This window comes from Tribolium madens, unplaced genomic scaffold (assembly GCF_015345945.1).
Source record: "Tribolium madens isolate multiple individuals breed KSU strain unplaced genomic scaffold, Tmad_KSU_1.1 Scaffold_71;HRSCAF=194;Tcas5.2_LG6, whole genome shotgun sequence".
Classification (NCBI taxonomy): Eukaryota; Metazoa; Arthropoda; class Insecta; order Coleoptera; family Tenebrionidae; genus Tribolium; species Tribolium madens.
Window position 1 is genome coordinate 239,428 of NW_025401041.1, and position 22,816 is coordinate 262,243.

The 22,816-nt window shown below is 31.1% G+C and overlaps 5 protein-coding genes across 6 annotated transcripts in view; 2 read left to right on the forward strand and 3 right to left on the reverse strand.

Annotated features, from left to right (window-relative positions):
• The window catches only part of LOC123009331 (calsyntenin-1), a 41,614-nt gene extending 35,774 nt beyond the window's left edge, over window positions 1-5,840 (reverse strand). Inside the window, exon 1 of the mRNA XM_044405555.1 lies at window positions 5,604-5,840. Within this exon, the coding sequence (XP_044261490.1) occupies window positions 5,604-5,676 (73 nt within the window). The 5' untranslated portion in view covers window positions 5,677-5,840. The remainder of the gene's footprint in view (window positions 1-5,603) is intronic.
• A 4,248-nt stretch (window positions 5,841-10,088) lies between these two features.
• Window positions 10,089-10,581, forward strand: LOC123008821 (WW domain binding protein 1-like). Its single transcript, XM_044404840.1, has 3 exons — window positions 10,089-10,230; window positions 10,277-10,380; window positions 10,432-10,581. The coding sequence occupies exons 1-3, from the start codon at window positions 10,180-10,182 to the stop codon at window positions 10,535-10,537; spliced, it is 261 nt and encodes an 86-aa protein (XP_044260775.1). The 5' UTR covers window positions 10,089-10,179; the 3' UTR covers window positions 10,538-10,581.
• Window positions 10,556-11,200, reverse strand: LOC123008822 (mitochondrial import receptor subunit TOM7 homolog). Of its 2 annotated transcripts, none has more exons than XM_044404842.1 (4): window positions 10,986-11,200; window positions 10,790-10,929; window positions 10,690-10,738; window positions 10,556-10,641 (listed from the first exon to the last, which is right to left on the reverse strand). In XM_044404842.1, the coding sequence occupies exons 2-4, from the start codon at window positions 10,887-10,889 to the stop codon at window positions 10,629-10,631; spliced, it is 162 nt and encodes a 53-aa protein (XP_044260777.1). In that variant the 5' UTR covers window positions 10,890-10,929; window positions 10,986-11,200; the 3' UTR covers window positions 10,556-10,628. The 2 variants fall into 2 exon arrangements, with proteins under 2 accessions (XP_044260777.1, XP_044260776.1); XM_044404841.1 differs by having other exon boundaries at window positions 10,790-10,937; window positions 10,986-11,191.
• A 5,565-nt stretch (window positions 11,201-16,765) lies between these two features.
• On the reverse strand, window positions 16,766-17,714 carry LOC123008967 (trypsin-1-like). Its single transcript, XM_044405050.1, has 3 exons — window positions 17,663-17,714; window positions 17,085-17,609; window positions 16,766-17,028 (listed from the first exon to the last, which is right to left on the reverse strand). Exons 1-3 carry the CDS (start codon window positions 17,706-17,708, stop codon window positions 16,766-16,768), a joined length of 834 nt encoding a protein of 277 aa, XP_044260985.1. The 5' UTR covers window positions 17,709-17,714.
• A 3,458-nt stretch (window positions 17,715-21,172) lies between these two features.
• On the forward strand, window positions 21,173-21,968 carry LOC123008969. Its single transcript, XM_044405052.1, has 2 exons — window positions 21,173-21,266; window positions 21,316-21,968. The coding sequence occupies exons 1-2, from the start codon at window positions 21,240-21,242 to the stop codon at window positions 21,919-21,921; spliced, it is 633 nt and encodes a 210-aa protein (XP_044260987.1). The 5' UTR covers window positions 21,173-21,239; the 3' UTR covers window positions 21,922-21,968.
• Window positions 21,969-22,816: the final 848 nt, after the last annotated feature.

Sequence of the window (22,816 nt, forward strand, 5' to 3'; positions counted from 1 at the left end):
CAAGATCATACTAAAATCCCAAATATCTTCATTTTTTACAACATAATAAAAGGAAAAAACAAAAAAAAAAGTTACGAAATCTGAGATTCTAACCACCCACAAACAGAAACCATACAGTTACATTATCAAGTTTCATTAAATTATACTCAGAATTCAAACTAAGCAGTCGTGTGCAGTTGAACCATGTTTTTAATTATAATATACAGGGTATCCCACGAGTAATAATGAGCCTGAATTTTTTTTTGAAGCAACCAACATTACATTTCATAGATAACGTGGATATTAAAATACATATTTCGTTTTAATTAGTTAAACATAGTAATCGTGTTTTTATTTTTGACAAATTTGTATCAGTCAAAATGACATTACTCCAGATTTAAAGTCCGTCTATTTGGATATCAGGCTGGATAGAAACGTGCAGTCTGCGAAGTGTTTTTCAAACATTCTTCATAAATGAGAATCTTGTTAGTCTTTTCGGCAACATTTTAGTAATTCTCACCAAATTCTCCAAGGATTGACATCTTATAAATTAAAGTTGAAGTGCTGTTTGGTCACTATGTTTAATTTATTAAAACTAAATATTTTATTATCCACGTTATCTTTAGAATGTAATGTTGGTTGCTTCAAAAATTTAAATTATTAATAAAATGAACTTACTATAGATTACGCCACCCCGAATAGAAATGAAAATGATAACCCAAATATACTTGATCATATTTGAACGTGTAAAATATGGATAAACATTAATATGCAACTATTAACATTAGCAACAATTATGTTGCATGTATAATTCATTGATGATACTTGTGATTAGAGTTAACCTTCAATATATCACAAGTTAGTCTGAAACTTCCTCAGACATCTATTTTTAATTCAGATGTCATTATACATACTTAAGAGCACTCTAATCTGAAAATAAAAAGACAAAAAATTTAATCGTGGTGGTTGAAAACTGTATTAGAAACAAAAAATCGCAAAGACATTACTAGGTTTTCACATGATCTTCCCAATTGTGCTTTTACAACAAAGCAAATCTTTCTGTCGTTTAACATAGTTATACTATAACAACTGTGTTAAAAATGATAGAAAAAAACTTTCCTAATAAATTTTCTCTTGCTTTCAAATCATTCGTATTTTAATAGCGAATGTCAGGCATAAGTATTTACGTACTTACTTACGCACAATTATTGAAACAGCGAATCAAAATAGTTGTTTACAACACAACAATTACTGCTACTACTGATTCCATAAAAATCAACTTATAATTAAGTTAATAGATAAAACACCTAATTTAAAAAATTAAATACAAGAAAAATGCTTTGCATTTGTCTACAAAACAATAATGGGTATAGCGGAACGGTATTTTAACACAATACACAATAATAAAAACTATGATTTATTAAACATTACATTGTTTAATGCGATGATTGTTACGTATTTACTAAAATTTAATGTCTCATTATGATCAATTAAAAATGTTTTGGAATAAAATCAATAGGAAATATTTCATTATCCCAAACGCACAGGTTATCTAACTCAGAAGCGCGAATTTCAAAATTAGATAGAGCCCAAGGGTATAATGACATTTTTGGCCTTGACAACTGTAAATAACATATATACACATTTTTGGCTGTAGATGAACTAACCTCACCTTTGAAGTCTTGTCAAGCATGGTTGTCATTTTGACATTGATAATCAGAGATTGTCAAAGCTGCAGAAATTTATCTACATGACAACCCCTCTAGAGAAAGGGAAATTATTCGAACTTTATTAAAGTATGTAACTGACGGCATATTGACGACAGTTTGATGCCTGACAATGGTAACGGTATTATGACAATAAAAAAATCTGCATGTCAATCGTATTGACAAAATGCATAGTTTTTGGTACTTTAAAAAAATTAATCTAATTTTTTTGGTGGACCAAATTTATTGGTATAATATAAATAACTATTTATTCTCAATGATATTTTGTTTAAATAGTTAAATATCCGTTTTTTTTTTAAGAAAGTTGATGCACTGACATACGTAGTTTTTATGTAAATAAATTGCTTTTTTGACATTTGATGGGTTCGTAACGATAACAATTCTACATAAAAATCCCAACCAAGGAATGAAATGACGTATCTACAATTTCCCGACGTCTAAAATGTTAGAAATTCATATATTACGATAGTGATGTAAACAAAAATAATTACAAATTCAAAAAGTTGGCATTTGGAGAAATTACAAGAAATTTAAGAGGTATCAAATAAAATTTAATAAAATTTTCAGTCATTGCTCGAATAGGAGTTTTTACACATTTTTTTTATATTATATTATATTGATACTTGATGGTTTAATAAAACAATCCTAAACAAAGAGTAATTCAATTATGAAGTTTTAACTGCTCCAGTAATTAAGGAACAAATAAAGTAATTATTAAATAAGTAAAGGTTCAAATTAAAATCTGTCAGTATCAATAGATTTCTTACGAAAATTTAGTGTGTCACTTGCATTAGACATTTCAATTGAAACTGATCTCTTATTTCGCTACAAGTTTTCTAGTTATATTATTTTTGGAATATCAGTTCGAATTTTAATAATAAAAATTCAATTCAATTACCTACAAGTATAGCTATTTCTAAAGTCGCGGTCAATTCATAGTGACCACTTCCCTGTGTAAATTTGTAAAAATTGAGTTGTGTAAATCTGACTTTCAACATCCAATTGTTTTTTAAGGACATATCTATCAAAAATGACAATTCTGAATATGTCGGGTTTGAATACTTCACAAAAATCTACTGCACCTGTCACAATTGTTGACACAATTTCTGCTACCAACATAATCACAACCCACACACTATAGGTGGCGAGCTAGGGGCTGCCAACTTTGCAATAAATTAAATGGCCACTATGAATTGACAGCGACTTTATTATTCGTTTTATTAATACAAGACATACAGTACGATCAAAAAATCCTTCTATCAAGTAGGCGTACATACTTGTTAAAAATGTACATATGTTAACTAGATGTCAAAAATTAGTTTATAAAAATTAAAACATTGCAAATTAAAACAAGCAAGTTGAATCATTATTCTAAGAAACCTTTCAAAACATACCAATGTGAGATGTTGTTGTTTTGATTTACAATAAAATGATGATATTTAATGATAAAGATGATGATTGATGCTTTTATAAAAAGCGAAACCGGTTAAGCCCATAAATAATGTTGTTGCTTTCGAAAATTTCCCCTACCTTTATAAGATAATTTTACCAAACATTTTTGGTCAAACCATCGTGAACTAATTGAATTAAAATTTTAATTTAATTTTAAAGAGTTAATTAATTTTAAATAAAAAAATACAGGGTGTCAGAACTCGCCCCTACAATAAAATTTCAAGTACGATACCAGGAACAAAAAAAATGTTTAAAAAACTCTATCTGTCAAAAGATTTTAATATTTATTTTTTGACATTTGACATTTTTTTGTCTATTTAATGATACTGATGGTCTTGTTTATGTTTTTTTTTTTATAATTATTTAGTAAAAGCCACAAATAACATTACACAGAGTTACAGTTTAGGATACAGCTTCCTTCTTTCCTCTTCTAAGAGCTTGTAGCAAAAAAACATAAACAAATATTTTTCCAACAGAAATAGAGTCAAAGTGCAAAATTTAAACTCTCATAACTTCGAAATTTATATAGATAAATTTTTTTATAGATTTTTCCATATTCCTAGTATCGTACCTTACATGACATTTTTCTCTGGGGCGCGAGTTCTGGCGCACCTGTATACAGGGTGTTTCACACAACTTTACGAGGCTTGCGCCTAATGTATGTAAAAGTCACAAAACACTGGACACAAAAAATACTCATCTAATTATATAATTTTTGGAAATCCATGACAGTAGTTGTCAAACTAATCACTGTTTCATTAATAGTCATAAACTAGTTTTCGAGAAACAATTATCATTTGTTTTATCAAGAAATGGCATGAATATGATTCTAGTTTATCTATCTTAATCACTAACCAACAAAAAACGTTGTCATTTTTAAAAGGGTGAACAAACTAGAGAAAATTATCCAATTTTTCGAAATTTGTAATCGAGTTCGTATCGGAATATGTATTATTGATTGCATCTTCAGGCGTAGGCCTCGTAAAATTATGTGAAACACCCTGTATTCTATAAAACCTCTCAAAATATCCTACAATGAGAGGCTACTGTTTATTCATACAAATCGTGTACCACAGTTTCCTGTCATAATTTACATACAAATTATTTTGACATTTCTCATTTGTTTTTAGGACACACGTTCTAAATTTCTACGCTTACTTGATAGGAAGAGTTTTTGATCTCTATAAAATTGAACATTTCAAATCCCCACTTACGGAGCCAACTAAATACATATCTGCATTTTCATAACATTTTCCGATTTTTTTAAAGTCATTACTTTTCAAAAAATATTGTTAAAGCTTATTACACATTCATATGTTATAAATAGAATGTCATGGCCAACCATGCTTCCAGAACTCGCATCCCAGAGAAAAATGCCATCTATAAAAATTTAGAAGTTATGAGAGTTTAAATTTTGCACTTTGACTCTATTTATTTCTGTTGGAAAAATAATTTTCCAATTTTTTTTTGCTACAGATTATTACAAGAAAGCTCTATCCTAAATTGTAACTCTTTAATGGTATTTGTGGCTTTTATTAGACTTTTTTTTACTTTTACTAAATAATTATAAAAAAACATATACAATATCATCAGTGTCATTAAATGGACATAAAAAATTTCAAATGCGTAAAAATAAATGTCAAAATATTTTGACAGATCGAATTTTTTAAACATTTGATATCTGGTACCTGGTATCTTATCTTGCTTGAAATTTTCTCTGGGACACAAGTTCTGACACACCCTGTATGCATTGCGAAATGGTATAAAAGCACATTTTTAAATTTAATAAAACCAGAATTTAAAAAGAATGTTGCGATTCACAACGAAATTCTTTTGTTACCACTGCACTCAAATCAAATTTAATAAGAAAATACAGTTTCAGGTTATTAAAACAGAGGAGTTTACATTTCATAGAGTATGTATAAACAAATGAATAACTGGAGCAGTCAACACAACCTAAACACCAAAATAAAAAATACTACACTCTACATCCGAAAGAGGTGTACAAATTACAATGTGATTCGACAATAATAACAATAACAACAATAATAGTAATACGTGATCATTTGAACAAATGGTGGAAAAATGTGAAAATTAGTCAATTGTAACATAAACAAACAAAAACTAAAAAACAACCCAAATTGTGAGTAGAATGAATTGTAGCCCCAGCGCCCTTTCGCCCTCCACGTGACTCATCGAAAACAACAACTAATCGCGTATTCGAGGTCATCCGAATAAACAGCCCCCTTAATCGATGATCTATCGATCGTCGATCGCCCCACACCCCTCGTCTTCGGGCCGCAAGGCAGCCAACCTCGCCCGTAAGACGGCGGGCGGGCGACAGGTGAAACTCGTCGTCGGCGTTTCCTCTCGCCATTTTGTCGTCGGTGCGACACCTGCGGGCGTAGCGCTGGGGCTGGGGGCCGGCGCCGTCGCGGTGCTCACCTGTGTACTCGTCGAACGGCTCCGTCGAGGCGATGGGTGTCAGCAGGAGGGCACAGATCGCGAACCAAAACATTTCGACGACGAGGCGACAATCAACGAACGTCTTCTGATGGAGTTCTACGCGCACGGGGGGCACACACCACAACTCGCTTTTTTATGATAAACACACGATTTTCATAGCGACTCACTAAATTGTGTCGTCATGGACGGCTAGGTTTTCATTGACTGTCTCCCTTCCCTTCGTGAAATGGTGGATTGGTGTGAGGGCGCTACAAACACTGGCGCCACTTTTGAACAAAAATTATATCTAAATAAACTGCTCCACAAAAGTTAAGAAAGTCACATTATTTATACAACAAACAGATTTTATTCCTCTAAGCATTGTGGAATCCAACAAAAACAAAAGAGTAAAAAGATATCTGCTTTCATCTCACTTTTAATTGTTTTTTTTTTAAATAATTTATTAATTTAATTAATTATTGTAATTATTGCACACTTCCTTAACTTTTGTGGAGCAGTATATTTAAATACGTCCTAATAAATACACAAAGAACAAAATAACATTTAAAAAAACCTTTAAGTAGTTTCAAATAAGTAGACGTCAAAACATTAAAAAAATGCAGTTTGTAGAATATGCCTCCACTGTTTTTCGTATTTTTTGTGTTAAAATTTTCGTGAAGACAATGGGTAATACAGTTGCAGACAAAATACTTTGTTCGTCAATGTCACTTGAGTGACATTATTAAATTGTAAAGCATGCTTTAGGACTGTTAACCTTATTTTTAGTTACTGTCAATCATAGTTGACAAGTTGTATGTACCCACCCGGGGAAAAACTATTCACCAGTCTAACTTTCTGCTCACACTGCGCTTTATTGTAATAGTGTTTCCGACTAACTAGCTGGGGAGCAGGTAATATGTCGAAAGACCCTTATTTAGGAAGTTGAAACGGTCTTTTTCTGAAAATTTCTTTAATGAGTATAATGACACTCAGAAAATTTTAGAGAAAAAATACATGCCCATGCATTTCATTACCTTAACCAAATTTTTGTGATTTACTTTTAATTTTATTAACAAATAGCTAGTCTCTCCCGTTTTTTATATTTATTTTTATTACTTCTAAACAAAGCAAAAAACCCAAAGTGGTAGATTACTGTTGGATTGTTATAAAAAAAACTGATTCAAAAAAGTGTAATAAAAAAAGTAAAATAACTCATTTTTAATTTGTTCTTTGGCTGTTTTTGTATTTTTGTTAATTACATATTTCTTAAACTGGACTTTTTTAAATATTTTTTTTTGAACTCAGTGCCTCAAAATCTATAAGAAATTATAACTTTCAGCTAAGGTATAAAAATTGTGCAAACTAGTGTAATTTTCTCTCTGCGTTTTAAATACCATCACATTGGCGTTTTATTTTTTTTCACAACGATATCGCTTTGACAGACGAGTTAACGCAAGTTAAATAACAAAAATGTTTGTAAAAAATATAATTTTAATAAACGGCAAGTCAAAAAAACAGCTTCCAACAAAAACAAACATTATTCAATTAATTAATTAATTGTCAAAGTGACATCGTTGTCGAAAAAATAAAATCGCCAATGTGATGGGACTTGAAAAGCAAAGAAACATTATTATTGCAAGTCCAAAAGTAAGAAAAAAATTAACTCAAAAGAGTTTATAAAGAAATGGTTTAACGTCTGCTATGGAAAAAAAGTATTTCCTTTGCTTTTTGGGCGTAAAATCAAATATAAAAATTGTTTCCTTTTGACTGGCTATTATAAAATTATTATTATTATTATTAAGTTCAGAATTTTGATTATAAAGAAATAACTTGATAGAAATTGGCAAAATTACAGTTTATTAAAAAATTCTGGCATTTAAAACCAGTTCTACAATCTTGATTTTTGAAAGCTGTAGATAAGAACCTTAAAAGTCAAGTCAAGCTAAAAATATTTTTCCTTTGCAGTTTTAGCGTAAAATCAAAGGTAATTTTTTTTTCCTCGCGTAAACTTAATCCGGAAACATACTGTATACATACTTGCAAAATACATTTCTTAAATAAATTTATGTATTTGTAATTTGATAATTTGAGCAAGTTTGTTACGCTATTGGACAAAGCGCAGCCCAATTACAAAATTAGACTGGTGAATAGTTTTTTCCCCGGGTGTACATATTGTTGATAGGAAAATATAATAGCTGTCATTAATCTGAAATTGTCATTCATTTTAACGTTAAAGCTTGAATTACATTAAAAAGTGAGAAAAATGACGACCAACGTATTTTGTCTCCAACTGTATGAATAAAATGTATCAAAAGCTTTTGCTATAGATTTGTCTCTTTCTTTCTTATAAAATCTAAATTAGGTCTCTCTTTTACTATTACAAGTAGAAGCATTTACTTAAGTTTATTCATACGGCCCAATAATTGACGCATCTGTAATACCTGCAACTAAATTTTAAAAAATGTCTACAGCAAATATCGTCCACAGTCAGTCAAAATTTCACATGTAATACCGGGTGACTGTAAATGATTGTGATTTTTTACCTCAAGGTGTCAAATTTAAAATTTTAGTTTCACAACCTTGACTTTCAATCCAAACGTCAAACTTTAATACACTGGCGGACACGGAATTTTGGACATCAAATTTATGACAGTTCAAAAAATGTCCATGTAATAAGCCACGCTTTATTGTCATTATGATTGACGTTTGAAACTAGAATTTGAAAGTTTCAGTTGAAATTTATTTTTGGCGCCGATTTTCCGGAACAATAGTGCCAGCAATACGTGTTTTTATATAAGATCAATAAATTATTTTGATTTGTTGTCATTTTTTCTTTCGCTCTCAGAATAAAAATTACAAAAACCGTAAGTGAGGTTAGTTGTCTAAGGCCCGTTTTATATTTTTATGTCAGCCGAATGACAAATCATCCAAAATTCTGTGTCCGCTAGTGTAGGCAATTGATATCACAATTCTCATTCATTTGCGACGGGCAACTAATGATTTAGCCGTCACCTGAAACATTCTGATATAACAAATTAAGATTACCAATAGTTCATTATTACCAATAGATTTTTTTTTCTATCGCAAACAATAATAGTCACCCGGTATTTATTACGCACTAAAAACTCAAAAATGTTTAATTAATAAAAATTATTTTTTTAAACGGAAATGTCAAATGGTGTAAACGTTGTCACCACTAGCAAATTCATTCATGGTAATTTTAATAAAAAAAGTTGGCAGTTCCATTTTTTAGTCAATTTTAAAACAATAAAATGCGCGGAATCAAAACATGTCTTTGACCTTTTATACCGGCTGTCCCAAGCAGATTTGAATATAGGAAATTGACATGGGAAATTAGTTTTTATTTTTTTTGTGGTGATCGTATAAAAAATACCTATAGTATGTTACACGTGTATAAACTTCTCTGGACATTTGTTTTATTAAACACTCGCTCCGCTGCGCTTTGCTCGTGCTTCATAAAACTTATGTCTAGAATGGCGTTTATAGCACTAGTTACATAATATACTATTTATAATACGCCTCCATTTTAATTCTGTAATAGACATATTAAAGAACGTGATGTCATAGTGTGCAATGTCTTAAAAGGCGATCAAAATCGCTTAAAGTTTTTTTTTTAAACCGCATAAAAAACCAAATTACAAAAAATAGCATAATAAACTCGTTTCATAAGATATTAAAGCACTCATTTTTTAAATTTGGATTTGTTCTTTAAGGATGGTTTTATGAAACTTGTTTTTTAATATGTTACGTATATTATAACTTGAGATTTTAAGTTTTTAAGCGAATCGATTTTCACTTGTTAATGTTTTAATTTATTTTAAGTTTCAAATGCTTTTTGTTTTATTAGAGTAGGGTAAAAACTTAAATTACACACCTGAACGTGAGTGCGTAAATGACCAAAATGCATCTCGGACGAGGAGGAAATTTTTTGGAAGCAGTTGCGTGTAGATTCCCTTTATTATCATAATATTTAAGAAAGGACTAAAATAAAGGACCTTAAGTAAAGTCGCGGTCAATTCATAGTGGCTACTTTCCTGTGTACCTAAATTTGTAAAAATTAAGTTGTGTAAATCCAATTTTAAACATCTAATTGTTTTGTTCTATTAAAAATGAAAATTCTGAAAAAGTCAGGTTAGAATACTTGCATGTAGTGTTGGAGCTATCTATTCGATTAAATAAAACTATTTTGTTGTTGTTTGTTACGCCACTGGTACATACGCGTCCCCTCTTACGTTTGCGCGTAATTAGATTCCGCTTAGGTGTGTACTTTTAGCTTTTACCCCATTCTACGTCATTGTTTGTTGAAAATGCCCACGGTGTAAAATGCCTATTACCTATGCAACCAACAATACACGTTCAGGATTTTACATTTGCAAACGCTAAAAAATATTTAAATCTTCTTTTAATAAAAACATCGAAATTGTTTTTAGTTTTGCTTTTCAAATATTTATAGCAGATCCAAATTTTTGAAGTTTAAAAGAGCATTTAATAATCTGTCAAAAAAGTTAGGTTAGCCGAAAAATCATTAGAAATCGTAATAAACAAGAACTCCCACATGTCTGTTTTTAATATTTTTCTTGTAACAACTATTCTTGGAGTAGAATATGTAAGTCTGAAAATTTTAAATATTTTATCCACAAATAAAATTTTAGGCACATTCTTCGTATTATTGCGATTTTGGTCTTTGTGAGGCGGACCAATATTGTTGTGGAGACAACAAATGTTGTACCAATGTAACAGACTTGTGGTACTTTTGGTAACATTCAAGTGTTATAATAAGACAAGTATAACAAATATTGATTTTTAGGATTGGTATTGTTATAGCAGTTATAATTATAATTGTTATAGTCCTATTCAAGTTCTTTAGAAGGAAAACGAAATATAAATACGATAGTCTACCCCTTGTTCGTTAATGTAATAATACTAATTTATTATTTATTAAATAATTTTATTTTTATTGAACATTTATTTCTCTACTACAAAATTCTAACATTATTGTAACATCTACCACAGTAAACTGAAACAAAGAAAATAATACATTTTGAATAAAAATGAGACAACTTACTTAGCCAACGAAATTTCAGGCATTCCTGGATCAGCACCTTTTCGAAATCCTATAAACAAACCCTAATAGTAATTATTAGTAACAAAAATTAATATTTTACCCAAATAAAGTACAGTGGGGATAAAACTGTAATGGAAAACAGTCTTTGTTAACTCAATCACGAGCGACAATCGCTGTTTAGCACCATCAGAAAGGACCATTTTCGTTATTTTGTTGTTTGGGTTTTTATGCAAATCGGTACTTGAAAACTTGAAATAATTTAATAATCACTTATTTTGGTTTAAAAAGCTACTTACTCTAGAGCACTGTGCTATGCTGAAATTAGATATTGAATATGAGGTTATGTCTCAGTTAACAAAATAATTGTCAAAAAACTGTATTATTGGTTGCCTAAAACACTCAAAGTAAATTGTTATTTAGAGTTCATAGAAACCCAAGAATGGTAGACATAGAGGATTGCTCAGGCCCTATGCTGCAATGTTAGCAGTGTTTCATCATCCCCACCACATTGCGTGACGTCACAACTGGCCAACATTGTTTGTTTACATCAGCTGTGCTTCGTGTTTTTTGGTGTTTTAATGATATTAGAGCATATTAAGATCCTACAAAAGAAAATTGTAGTATGAAATAATGCAAATTTTAGTATATTTAAAGTAATTCCAATAATTTTAAATAGGTAGTGCATACATCTTCACTATATGCCTGGTAGATGGTATGCTGTATATGGTTGTAACAGCAGCCAAATAAAACCAAAACAAATGGGTGACAATCTCATTTTTTATTCTTATTCTATCGGTAACAATATGGTCTCATCAACGATGAGAAAGGAATGGGTCAACAGGTGCAGACGAGCGGATAAGTTCAACTCGATTCATAGCTCAATTTGCTCCATTTCACAAACAATGATTATCAACGTGATCTAAGGAACAAATTGTTATAATGCATTCATTTTTAGTTTAGACTAGAGTAAGCTATTTTATTGTCATACAGCTACAGTCGCCAAATTTCCATAGCCTATTCTCATCTAAAACAGAAATGAATGTATTATAAGTAGATACATATTTTATAAACTTGCATCGCTAACATTACACCAGATACAATGTGTTTCAGTATAATTTCCCAAGCATATTTTTGATCTTGTAACCCACAGAAATTCTGTACTGTTTGTATTAAAATTATAAACGTGGGGTGTTATAAAATTCTTAATTGATTTTTATTTATGTGATCTCTTTATTTTTCAATAATTTTAGAATTACAAAATTATTTTATTACTATTGTATTATTTTTATAATCTCTAAGTCATGTGGACAAATAGAGAAAGCAAATATTATTAATTTAATCTTTGTTTAATTTTTGGGATATCATTTAACTGAATTTTGATTGTACCTACGCTGGTTTCAAACTTCAAGTTTAGTGCTGCTACCAAATGTTTTTATTTGAAGAAATAAAATTTATATTGTGTTGAAAATCGTTTTGCTCATTTCTTTCTTCTTTAAAGTCTTAAAGTTATTATAAAAATGGTTTATTTTGTTTTAGATTTTTTTACCTATTATCCATTATTAAATTTTGTATTATTATTTATCAACAAAATTTATTGCATATAAAATTGTCAAAAATAAAACCCGTTTCTATTTTGTATGTATACCTAGGAATATTATTGATATTTTCACGAGTTTGTGACCTAAAAATTTCAATGACAATTTATTTATTACCTAAATCATTTTTGTTTGAGCATTTTAAAACGTAAAGAATACTCGTCAATATAAAAAGTAAAAAAATTGTTCCTATTCTTAATGTCTTATATATCATTAAAATGGAGAACAATAAATTATTGGAATTATTGCGTCTGCTTACCCCGAGTAGAAAACAGATTTACTCAATTTTTGGACACAAATAAACAGAAAATTCTATTTTGTATTACCTCAAATTATAACTACAATAATTTCATCATAAATTCAAAAGCGATTTTAACAAATTAATGTCATAATTGACTTTTATTTGCATTATTTGGTATTTGCTCCTATTAACTCCCATGTATTTGACGCGATTAAAGACCAGTTGTGACGTCACAGCATGTCTATGGACCACGTGACGCCGGCTGACAGATTCGTGAGCCTGAGCAATCCTTTACGTCTACCATCCTTGATAGAAACCAAGAAGGATATCGATGGAAGGGATGCGCAGAGACGAAAACTCGTCGCGGACGAATTCATTCGTAAATATAGGGGAGTTCTGAAATCAGCTGAGAGCAGTGGCGTGTATTCGCACTTATTTATTTGAAGAAAACAAATAATCCATACCAACTTCTTCATCTGCTTCAACCAGTTCCATAACAAAACTGCTTATTAAACTGAAATATCATCTACCGACTCTTAGAAGAATTCCAAAAGCCTCCAGACATTTAGCCGCAGATAAATTAAGCTCCATCATTAATAATTGCCTTTCGACCAGAAATTTTACTTCTTTCGAGGATCTTCTACTATTCTCTTATAAAGCTTTTAATATTATCGATAAATCTGACAAATCTTTAAATAATCATATCAAAGAAAATCTCTCCAATTTTGAAGATTTTACTATACCAGCATCTTCTTTTAAACGCTCAACTTTATTATTGGCTAAGAAAGTTGAAGCTAAAGTAGCGGATTTCGACATAAGAGGAGCTGTTAAATTGTTATCATCGGATAACTCACTAGCTTCTTTTGATGAAGATGTCGCTGAAGAACTTAAGAAAAAACACCCTTCTCCATCGCGTGAACTCTTTTTCCCAGACGCTTTCCAGCAAGTTGACAAGTCTTTAATAGTAAATGAACAGAATGTCCGAGAAGCCATCAATTCTTTTCCTGCCGGTTCTTCGCCTGGTTTAGATGGCATGAGACCACAATACTTGAAAGACATTATATCCTTATCAGCAGGAGAAGCTGGTAATCGCGCCCTTAAAGCTATAACTAAATTTTGCAATTTTTTATTATCTGGCCAACTACCTCCCGACTTTTGTCATTTATTTTATGGTGCTTCTTTATGTGTTCTTCATAAGAAAGATAGAGGCATAAGACCGATTGCCATTGGAAATTGTTTTTGGATATTGACGTCCAAACTTGCTTGTTTTCAAAGTCGTAATTTAGTCAACTCCTTTTTATCACCTCATCAACTTGGTGTTGCAACTAAACTAGGTTGCGAAGCTGCAATTCATGCCGCTCGTACTTTTGTAACTGATGTCCAAAATCATGGCAAAGTTTTTCTTAAATTAGATTTCATAAATGCCTTTAACTCAGTCGAACGTGATTGTATACTTAAAGCAGTGCAACAACATACCCCGCTTCTGTTCCCATATCAATGTTATAGAAATCCTTCATCTTTATTTTTCGGTAATCATTTCATCTCTTCTTCCGTTGGAGCTCAACAAGGTGATCCTTGCGGTCCCATGATTTTTAGTCTTGCAATTCAACCAATGATTTTATCTTTAAAATCTCAACTTGATATGTGGTATCTGGATGATGGGTCTTTAGCTGATTATCCTGATACAGTTTTGTCTGACCTTTTAAAAATTATCACTTTATCTAAAGATATTAGTCTGCAATTAAACTTTAACAAGTGTGAGCTCTTCTTCTGCTCCGCAGTCCCAGATTTTAAAATCTTAGATAAATTTCAAATCTTAGTTCCTGGCATTAAACTATGCTATCGCGAGAATTTTTCCCTTCTAGGTGCACCAATTTTCGACCAAGGCTTTAATTCTTTTGTGGGAAAAACATTTTCCATGATTGAAAATCTATTACAAAAAGCTGAACTACTTAGCAGTCACGTTGCCTATACTTRAATTAAGAACTGTCTTTTCYTTCCAAAATTTAATTTTTTATTYAGATCSACTCCTTTTTGGAAATTTTCTGATTTTCTAAATTCCATTGATTCTTCTTTAAAGTCTTCATTAGAAATTATTCTTAATTTGCGTTTAAATGATGTTCAATGGTGTCAGGCTACCTTACCTATTAAATTTGGTGGTTTGGGAATCCGTCGAATTTCCGATATTTGCTTACCTGCATTCCTATCCTTAATTTATGGTGTTAATAAGCTTGTTTCTTTATTACTGAACTCGAGGGAATCTGAGCTTATTATTTACCATTATAATGATGCATTGGCAGCTTGGAACTCAAAGAATGAAAACAAAACACCAAATTTTCCAGAATATCAGAAGAATTGGGATAATATTAACATTAAACGCATTATTACGAATGAGTTAATCTTCACAACTCCTCGAGACTTGGCTCGATTTAAAGCTTTGCAATGCAGAGAATCTGGTTCCTGGTTACACTCAATCCCTTCTCCTAACATTGGCACCTTCTTGGATAATACTTCTTTTCAAGTTTGTATTGGTTTGAGATTGGGTTGTAATCTTTGTACACCTCATACGTGCAAGTGTAACGCTGAAGTCCAAGAAAACGGTGTTCATGGACTTAGTTGTCCGAAAAGCATTGGTAGATTTTCAAGACACACGGAAATTAATTCAATAATTCACGTACATTAACATCTATACATATAAATTCAACTTTGGAGCCGAAGGGCCTGTCCCGCGATGTTACCGTTGTAGATACCCTTGCCGACAGTTATTTATCAAAAACTTGTGAAACCTCAGTATCTGTCATTTCTTCGAATTATATTTTTAAAGGTTTAGCTTTTGAAACTTTAGGCCCTTGGTCTAAGGAAGCTTTTGATTTCCTCAATATAATTGGTAAAAAGCTGATATCTGTTTCTGGCGAAAAAAAAAAGCTAAACAATACCTGTTTGAGAAGATTTCCCTTGCAATTCAACGTGGAAATGCTGCTAGCATTCGGGGCACCTTCTTAGAGTCCGCCTTATTAGCCGAAATTTTTGTTTTGTAATTTTTACTTATACATGTCTATTTTATTTATTAAATTAAGTGATGAATTATAAAGTTCTATATAAAAAAAAATAAAAAAAATCGAAACATTTTATTTTTATAACAGGTACCTTATTATTCATTAATTAGTTTTTTAAAAAATAAATAGTTTAAGCAAAAAACGTTTGGTCCATACCATTACTCAATAAGTATTAGACCCATTTCCTTCAAATAAAGACCATTTTAAAGGAATCGCCTTGCTCTTTAGAATGCTATGCAATTTGAAATTGAAGATTGGCAAACTTTTCTTCGAACAGTGTTCGAAGAAGTTCGAAGTAAATCGAAGTAATCTAAGAAAAACCCTACGAGTAATTTTTTTTTCTTTGTCACCATCGTGTAGAGCATCTTTCTATTAGTATGATTCCAAATTTTTTAAATCATATACCGAGTAGTTTTTAAGATATGATTTTTTTAAGTTAAGGTTAACTATTCAGGTATTACGCCATATACCTAGGAGAAATGCATATTAATCTTATTTAAAATTGCATTTTTATAAAAGTATTTGTTTTAAGACGCTTCTTTTGCTAAAAAAAAGAGTCTTAAAACAAGTACTTTTATAAAAATGCAATTTTAAGTAAGATTAACATGCATTTCTCCTATATGGAGTAATGCTTGATTAGCAAGCGTTAACTTTAAGAAATCGTATCTTGAAAACTACTCGGTATATTCTATAAAAAATTTGGATTACAACCAATAAATAGATGCTCTAGGCGAAGATGAAAAAAATTATTTGTAGGATTTTTCTTAGATTTTTCCGATTTACCTTGAACTTCTTCGAACACTGTTCGAAGAAAAATTTGCAAATATTAAATTTCAAATTGCATATCATCCTAAAGGGCAAGGCCATCCCTTTAGAATGGTCTTCATTTGACGGAAATCGGCCTAATAGTTATTGAATAATGATTTTTTAAAGTTAAAGTATTTAAAATTTATTTAAATTAGAAAAAAATTATTTAGTTCAAAGTGTGTGGACTTTTTGAATTTTTTTAGTGCATTTGATTTGTCTCACTGAGACGAACAAAATGATATAAAATTTGTCAAGTTGTCACGACATGACTTTTTTGTCGCCCTGTGTTATTGTACCTTTTTAAATTTTGGTCCATTAAAAACAAAAAAAGTTGCGTGATTCTGTTTTTAAACACTTTATTCTTATTTTTATCACATTTACAAATCGTGAACATGTTCTTTGATGAAATCAACAAAATTGCTAACTTTGGTGTAAACTGACGGTGCCTCGGGATAGCTACATGGTACGAATCCCCAGGAGACAATACCCACGATGGTACCATTCTGGGCCAATGGGCCTCCACTGTCACCCAAACAGGCACTTTCACCCTTAGATAATGGCGCAGTGCAAACATTTGAAACTTCAGATAGGGGATCTTCCTGATTTTCGTCAAGAAGAGCATCTACTGCTTTTTTGCAATCTGTTAAAAAAATTACAACTGATTAATGAATTAACTAATCCATTTTTAGGTCATACCGTCATAAGACAAGATCGGAACTGTAGCAGTTTGTAAATGGTTGGGCAAACTCGGTATAATAGTAGTAGAGGTGGACCCCCAACCTGTCAAAACTGAGTCTCCTGTAGGTTCAGAGCCTGCTTCAGGCAACACAACTGGTTGTACCAAATCTCCGAACTCTAGTGGTGTTGCTAATTTGAGTAAAGCAATGTCATTGGGTCCTACTCCTCCATTGAAGTCAGGATGGACGATCTTCTCCACGACTTGGATTTCCTGTCTTTCGTTGTTTTGCTCATTTAGTTCTGTTATTCCAGCTACTATTCGATGTTCTCCTTGTGATGGTACTTCAGTGACGCAATGACCAGCAGTGAGGATGAATGTGGGTGAGAGGATGGAGCCTCCACAGACGTGTTCGTGGAGGCCAAGGATTCCCCATTGGTAGGAGATTTGGTAAGGGAATTGGCCTTTGGCGGCGTCATCACCGTTAATTATACGAGGGTTCGGGCGGTGAAAGGTGCGGAGGCCAATTTTAGTACCCGATTTTGCTAATTTAAGAAAATAAAAAATTGATGTTTCTTTGATCGTTTATGGCACTTACCCGAAGCAAAGGCAATCGCAATTGTTAAAAATGTGAATAGTTTCATTTTGGTGAGGAATAATGAGTTGTCTGGATGAGTTGTGGAAGTTATTTATATTGACTTTGGCGGTGACGAAATATTAATTTATCTTAATTCTGGTGAACTATAATCGATGATTTTGACGACAGGTGTGAAATATTATAATTTTAAGTATTGTTTAAAATTTGGTACTTGGAAAGAGATAAAACAATACTTTTGTAAAAGATTGTAAAAGATTGTAAAAACTTTCGTTTTGCGGTACGTCATGTCTAATATTTTCAATTAAAATATTTATTATAAAATGTTGTAATTAACTTCTTGTTTAATTTCACCTTTTAAAACAAATGGTTTCTTATTTTTACTTTAATTGATTTTAGCGTTAAAATAAAATAAGACTCTTAACCTACAGCGTGCGCCAAAACTCGTACCCTAGAGAAAAAATTCAAATAAGATAAGATACTAGGAACATTGAAAAATGTTTGAAAAATTCTATCTGGCAAAAAATTTTGACATTTATTTTTTGATATTTGACATTTTTTTTATGTCTATTTAATAATACTGATGATCTTGTAGATGATTTTTCACAACTATTTAGTAAAGGTACACAAATTATGCCGATAAAAGCCACAAATAACATTAGAGAGAGTTACAATTTAGGATACAGCTTCCTTGTTTCCTCTTCTAGCAAAAAACTTGGAAATTTTTTCCAACAGAAATAAATAAAGTCAAAGTGCGAAATGTAAACTCTCATGACTTTTTTTACATTTTTCCATGTTCCTGGTATCTTATCTTAAATGGCATTTTTCTCTGGGGCGCGAGTTCTGGGGTACCTTGAATGTAAATATTTTCAATTTTTTTGAATATTTTTGAGAACATTTCTTTAAAAAAATAGTTATTTGAAGTTATTGGTGACTTAATAAAATCAAAATTACACAATGACTAGAACAGTAGGTGGTATTTGTAGCAGGATTAACTATTTATTTATCCTAACAGAAAATAAGATCAGTGAAGGTTACTATCAGAGCAAAAGTTCGAATTTTTCCGTAGAAGAATGTAGAAAACATTGATATCTAAAAACAAAATCTATTTCAAAAAGCATTAAAGGAGTGAAAAGAATAAAATTTTTTATATACAAAGTGAACAGAAAGTTTGCAACCAAACGTTTTTTGCATAGACTATTTATTAAAAAAAACTACATGAAATTAAAATTTTTCGATTTTTGATGATTTTGGCAAATTTTGTTATTTTTAAAAATAGCAACCCACTATAAAATTATTTTTTTACAAACGCAATAATCTAAAGATTACGACTTACTATTTACATACTTTTTATACTTAGAAGTTGCCATTGTCAAATTTCATTCTCAAAAATTCAAAAATTAAGTAATTATTATTTTTTAAATATTTTTTTAAAACCACTTGCCTCCATTTTTTGGTTTACTTAATAGATTGGTGCATAATTCGCTGCCATATTTTTGCGCGTTTTTTGTTAGTTAAAGGAACTTTTTGTATTCTTGTTTACATAAAAATATTCTTTATAATCCAGTAATCAAAATATGCGTATAGATGGTCATACTCATATTCCTTATATTCTACTGTACCATTACCAAAAAAAAGGTAGTAGGTCAGTTATTTCGCGATTTAAAGAAACTTTTTGAAAAGGAACAATTAGCGATCATTGATTTTTTTTTAATTTTCAGGCTCATTATTACTTATGGGACACCCTTTATGTGTTCAATGTATTTTAATGTTTTGCCTTTTTATAATAAATATACAGGTTGCGCCAAAACTCGCGCCCCAGAGAAAAATGCCATATAAGATAGGGTACCAGGAACATGGAAAAAACGTTAAAAAAAAAGTATCTATAAAGATTTCGAAGTTATGAGGGTTTAATGTTTGCACTTTGACTCTATTTGTTTTTGTTGCAAAAATAATTTTCCAAGTTTTTTTTTTTTTTTTGCTATAGACTATTAAAAGAGGAAACAAAAAAGCTGTATCCTAAATTGTAACTCTATTGAATGTTATTTGTGGCTTTTATTGGCAAAATGTTTGTACCTTTACTAAATAATTGTATAAAAACATATACAAAATTATCAGTATCATTAAATAGACATAAAAAATGTGAAATGTCAAAAAATAAATGTCAAATTTTTTTGACAGATAGAATTTTTTAAACATTTTCTTCATGTTCCTGGTATCTAGCCTTACTTAAAAATTATCTGGGGCGCGAGTTCTGGCGCACCCTGTATAATGTTAAAAAAACCTAATTTAATAAAAGCGAATCTATTTTTGAGATATCTATTATTTACATCCAAAAGTAGATTCGGACTTGAATCTCTGACTAATAATAAAATGATTCTAGAAAATTTATATTAAACACCTGATACATTTAACTTTCCACTCCACTTGTACTCACAGCTCCGTTAATTTATTTTATCATTGTGAGAAAATAAAGATTAAACTACAATATTAGATTATAGATTAGCACAAATTGGGTGTGGTGTGTTTAGCGATTGACTAAATGATATACTTTATTTCTTTTGTTTGAGCATAAAAAATCAAAAATAAATGAGAGTGATTTCATTGAAATTTCAATGTTTTTGTTCCGTTTTACGGATTCACAACTATACTCGTTTTCATATTAACGAACATCGAAGTAGTAGTCAAAAAGGATCATTTTAAGGTGGTAACCATGCAAAAATTCAAATAATCCTAACCCCAATCTTCTCTAAAAATTACTTTTTCAAATAAATGTTTACTCCAGGTAGCAAAATATAGTTCAAATTAACAACGTAATTAACATAAAAGGATAGCAAACATAAAAATTATTGTGATTAAAGTTGTTCTAGATGCCATTAATGACACTTTTTATGGAATCGACCTTAAATTAAAGATGCATTTAGACTTCTACAACCTACTTGATGCACTTTAATATGAAAAAGAGTATAAAGAGGGTATAGAAAGATTTATCGTGTTTACAACCTTTTATGATATTGATTCTTTAATAAGTTTATGCCCGAACATAACACTGTAACAAGCACAAGTATTCGAAAACGGGCCAAGCTCAGCATTGAGGAAAAATATTTACCTCCCTTTATTGGGGTCTAGAAATGATGGTTTGCGATTAGACAAAAATTAGTGAAAGGTAGATACCGGATTAAGTTGTAAACACGGTATATCTTTCTGGCAACTCTAAATCTCCATTAAAATTCTGAGCAAAAACTCAATTTTTTCGTTTTATGGCAAAAATAAATCACAAAAATGAGTCTACAAAACGTATTTCCAAAAATTAAGTACTTTATGAGTTACTAAACATGCAAAAATAAGATTTTTTTGAAAAGCTGCTCATCAATTATCAGTAAATTAAAATACAAATTTTTGTTAATGCCGTCACACAACAATACATGAGTTTGCCATTAATTCTCCAGTAATTATCAAAAAATCGTTACAAGGAGAATTGCAACACAAACTTTTGATCTCGCCGTTAAACCGACAAGATTAAAAAACCTTTCTGCGTATAAAAACTCTCAAAACGGTACTACAATCGTCAAAATCAAAAATGAAGCAAACAGCGTTGTTAATTCTTGTAAGTATTCATTAATTACAAATTTGATTTTTTCCAAAATAAATTCTAGTTTGTAACTTTTTGTCACGCCATCCCCCTTGTCGATTACCGCGCCTCCCTCATGCGCCAACCCACCAAAAACTGTACTTCAGCCGGCCTCCTTTGCGAAACTTGCACCGATTTAGTGGCCTGTATCGAAAACAATGACCATACCTTCACCAAAGACTTCGTCCAGACCTGTCCTGCAGGCCAAAAATGTCTCAAAGGGGAATGCACGAATGACTATGACCCTTTTTGTGACGGCGTCGCTGATTTGGCCTTTCCTTGTAAAAAAGTGGGTATTTTCCCCGACCCCTTCTACTGTAATAAGTACGTTATGTGTGTCGATTTGGGGCAAAATAGGCTTCAGGCATATTTAAGTCGGTGTGAGGAAGGTTTGGGTTATAATATTGCAACAGGGGTTTGTGATGTGAAATTATCGGGCAATGGGTGTAAAACGGATGAACTGCCTGTACCATTGTGTGGAAAAGCGGGAGATAGTGGAGCTTTGAAGGGGAAACCTATGGAATATTACACTTGCGAGGAGTATAACAATGTGAAGAGGGTGTTGTATCCTGTGATTGATGTGTGTCCAAATGCTGAAACGTATGAAGATTACAAGTGTGTTAGTAATTAAATACTTAAAACATTAATGATAATTTAATAAATATTTAATGCATTGAAGGACTGTTTCGCTTACCTAGAATACCTAGGTTGAGTTTTTTTACAAAATAATCCCTTTTCAAAATTTTATTCTAGCTTCTTGTTATTTACATAAAAATCTGGTGTGAACATCACACGACTTTCCTTATCCTATTTATTTGGAAAACATTTTTACGACAATAATTTAGTGTTGGAAATCCGAGTAGCAAACCTAACGTTTGCGTTAGTGCCACCTGCCGGAACACGCGAAATAGATCATAGTTGTCACGGGTTCAAGTCCGGGGTGCAATTTTGATTAGTTCGGTATCTATTATTATTTTTATTTTATCACATTTTACTGTTTAAAAAAAATAAGGTATATTTCATGATTCTAAATAACTTTTATCCTCATAAATTTATTGTATCTTCAACCATATACATAATTTTGCGGCCGCTTTTTGGTCTTTGCGGCCGAACAGTTCGATCGATTTTTACCAATTGTTTCATGCTGCGTCCCCTACGGACAAGTAACTTACATACCAAATTTCAAGTTTCTAGGTCTTATCGTTTTTTGGTGTCTTGAAGCTATAACTTAAGTATGTATGTATGTACTATCAGCGTAGAAAAGATTGTCCTCCTAATAAACCGCGCGGACCCTTAGAGGCAGAACCCATAAACCACAACAATAAATCTTTTCTATTGTAAACGTCATTTCTTATTCAACAGCATATTTAGTTTGAAGTGAAGCATAGTTTTACGTTCAATTGAGTAAGTAAGAAATTATTCAAAAAATTTACAACTTTATACTGTAACTAAAAATTAATTAAAAATAATTATAATTGATGATTATTTAGCTATTTATTTACCAAGATAAATGCTGTTTTAAATGT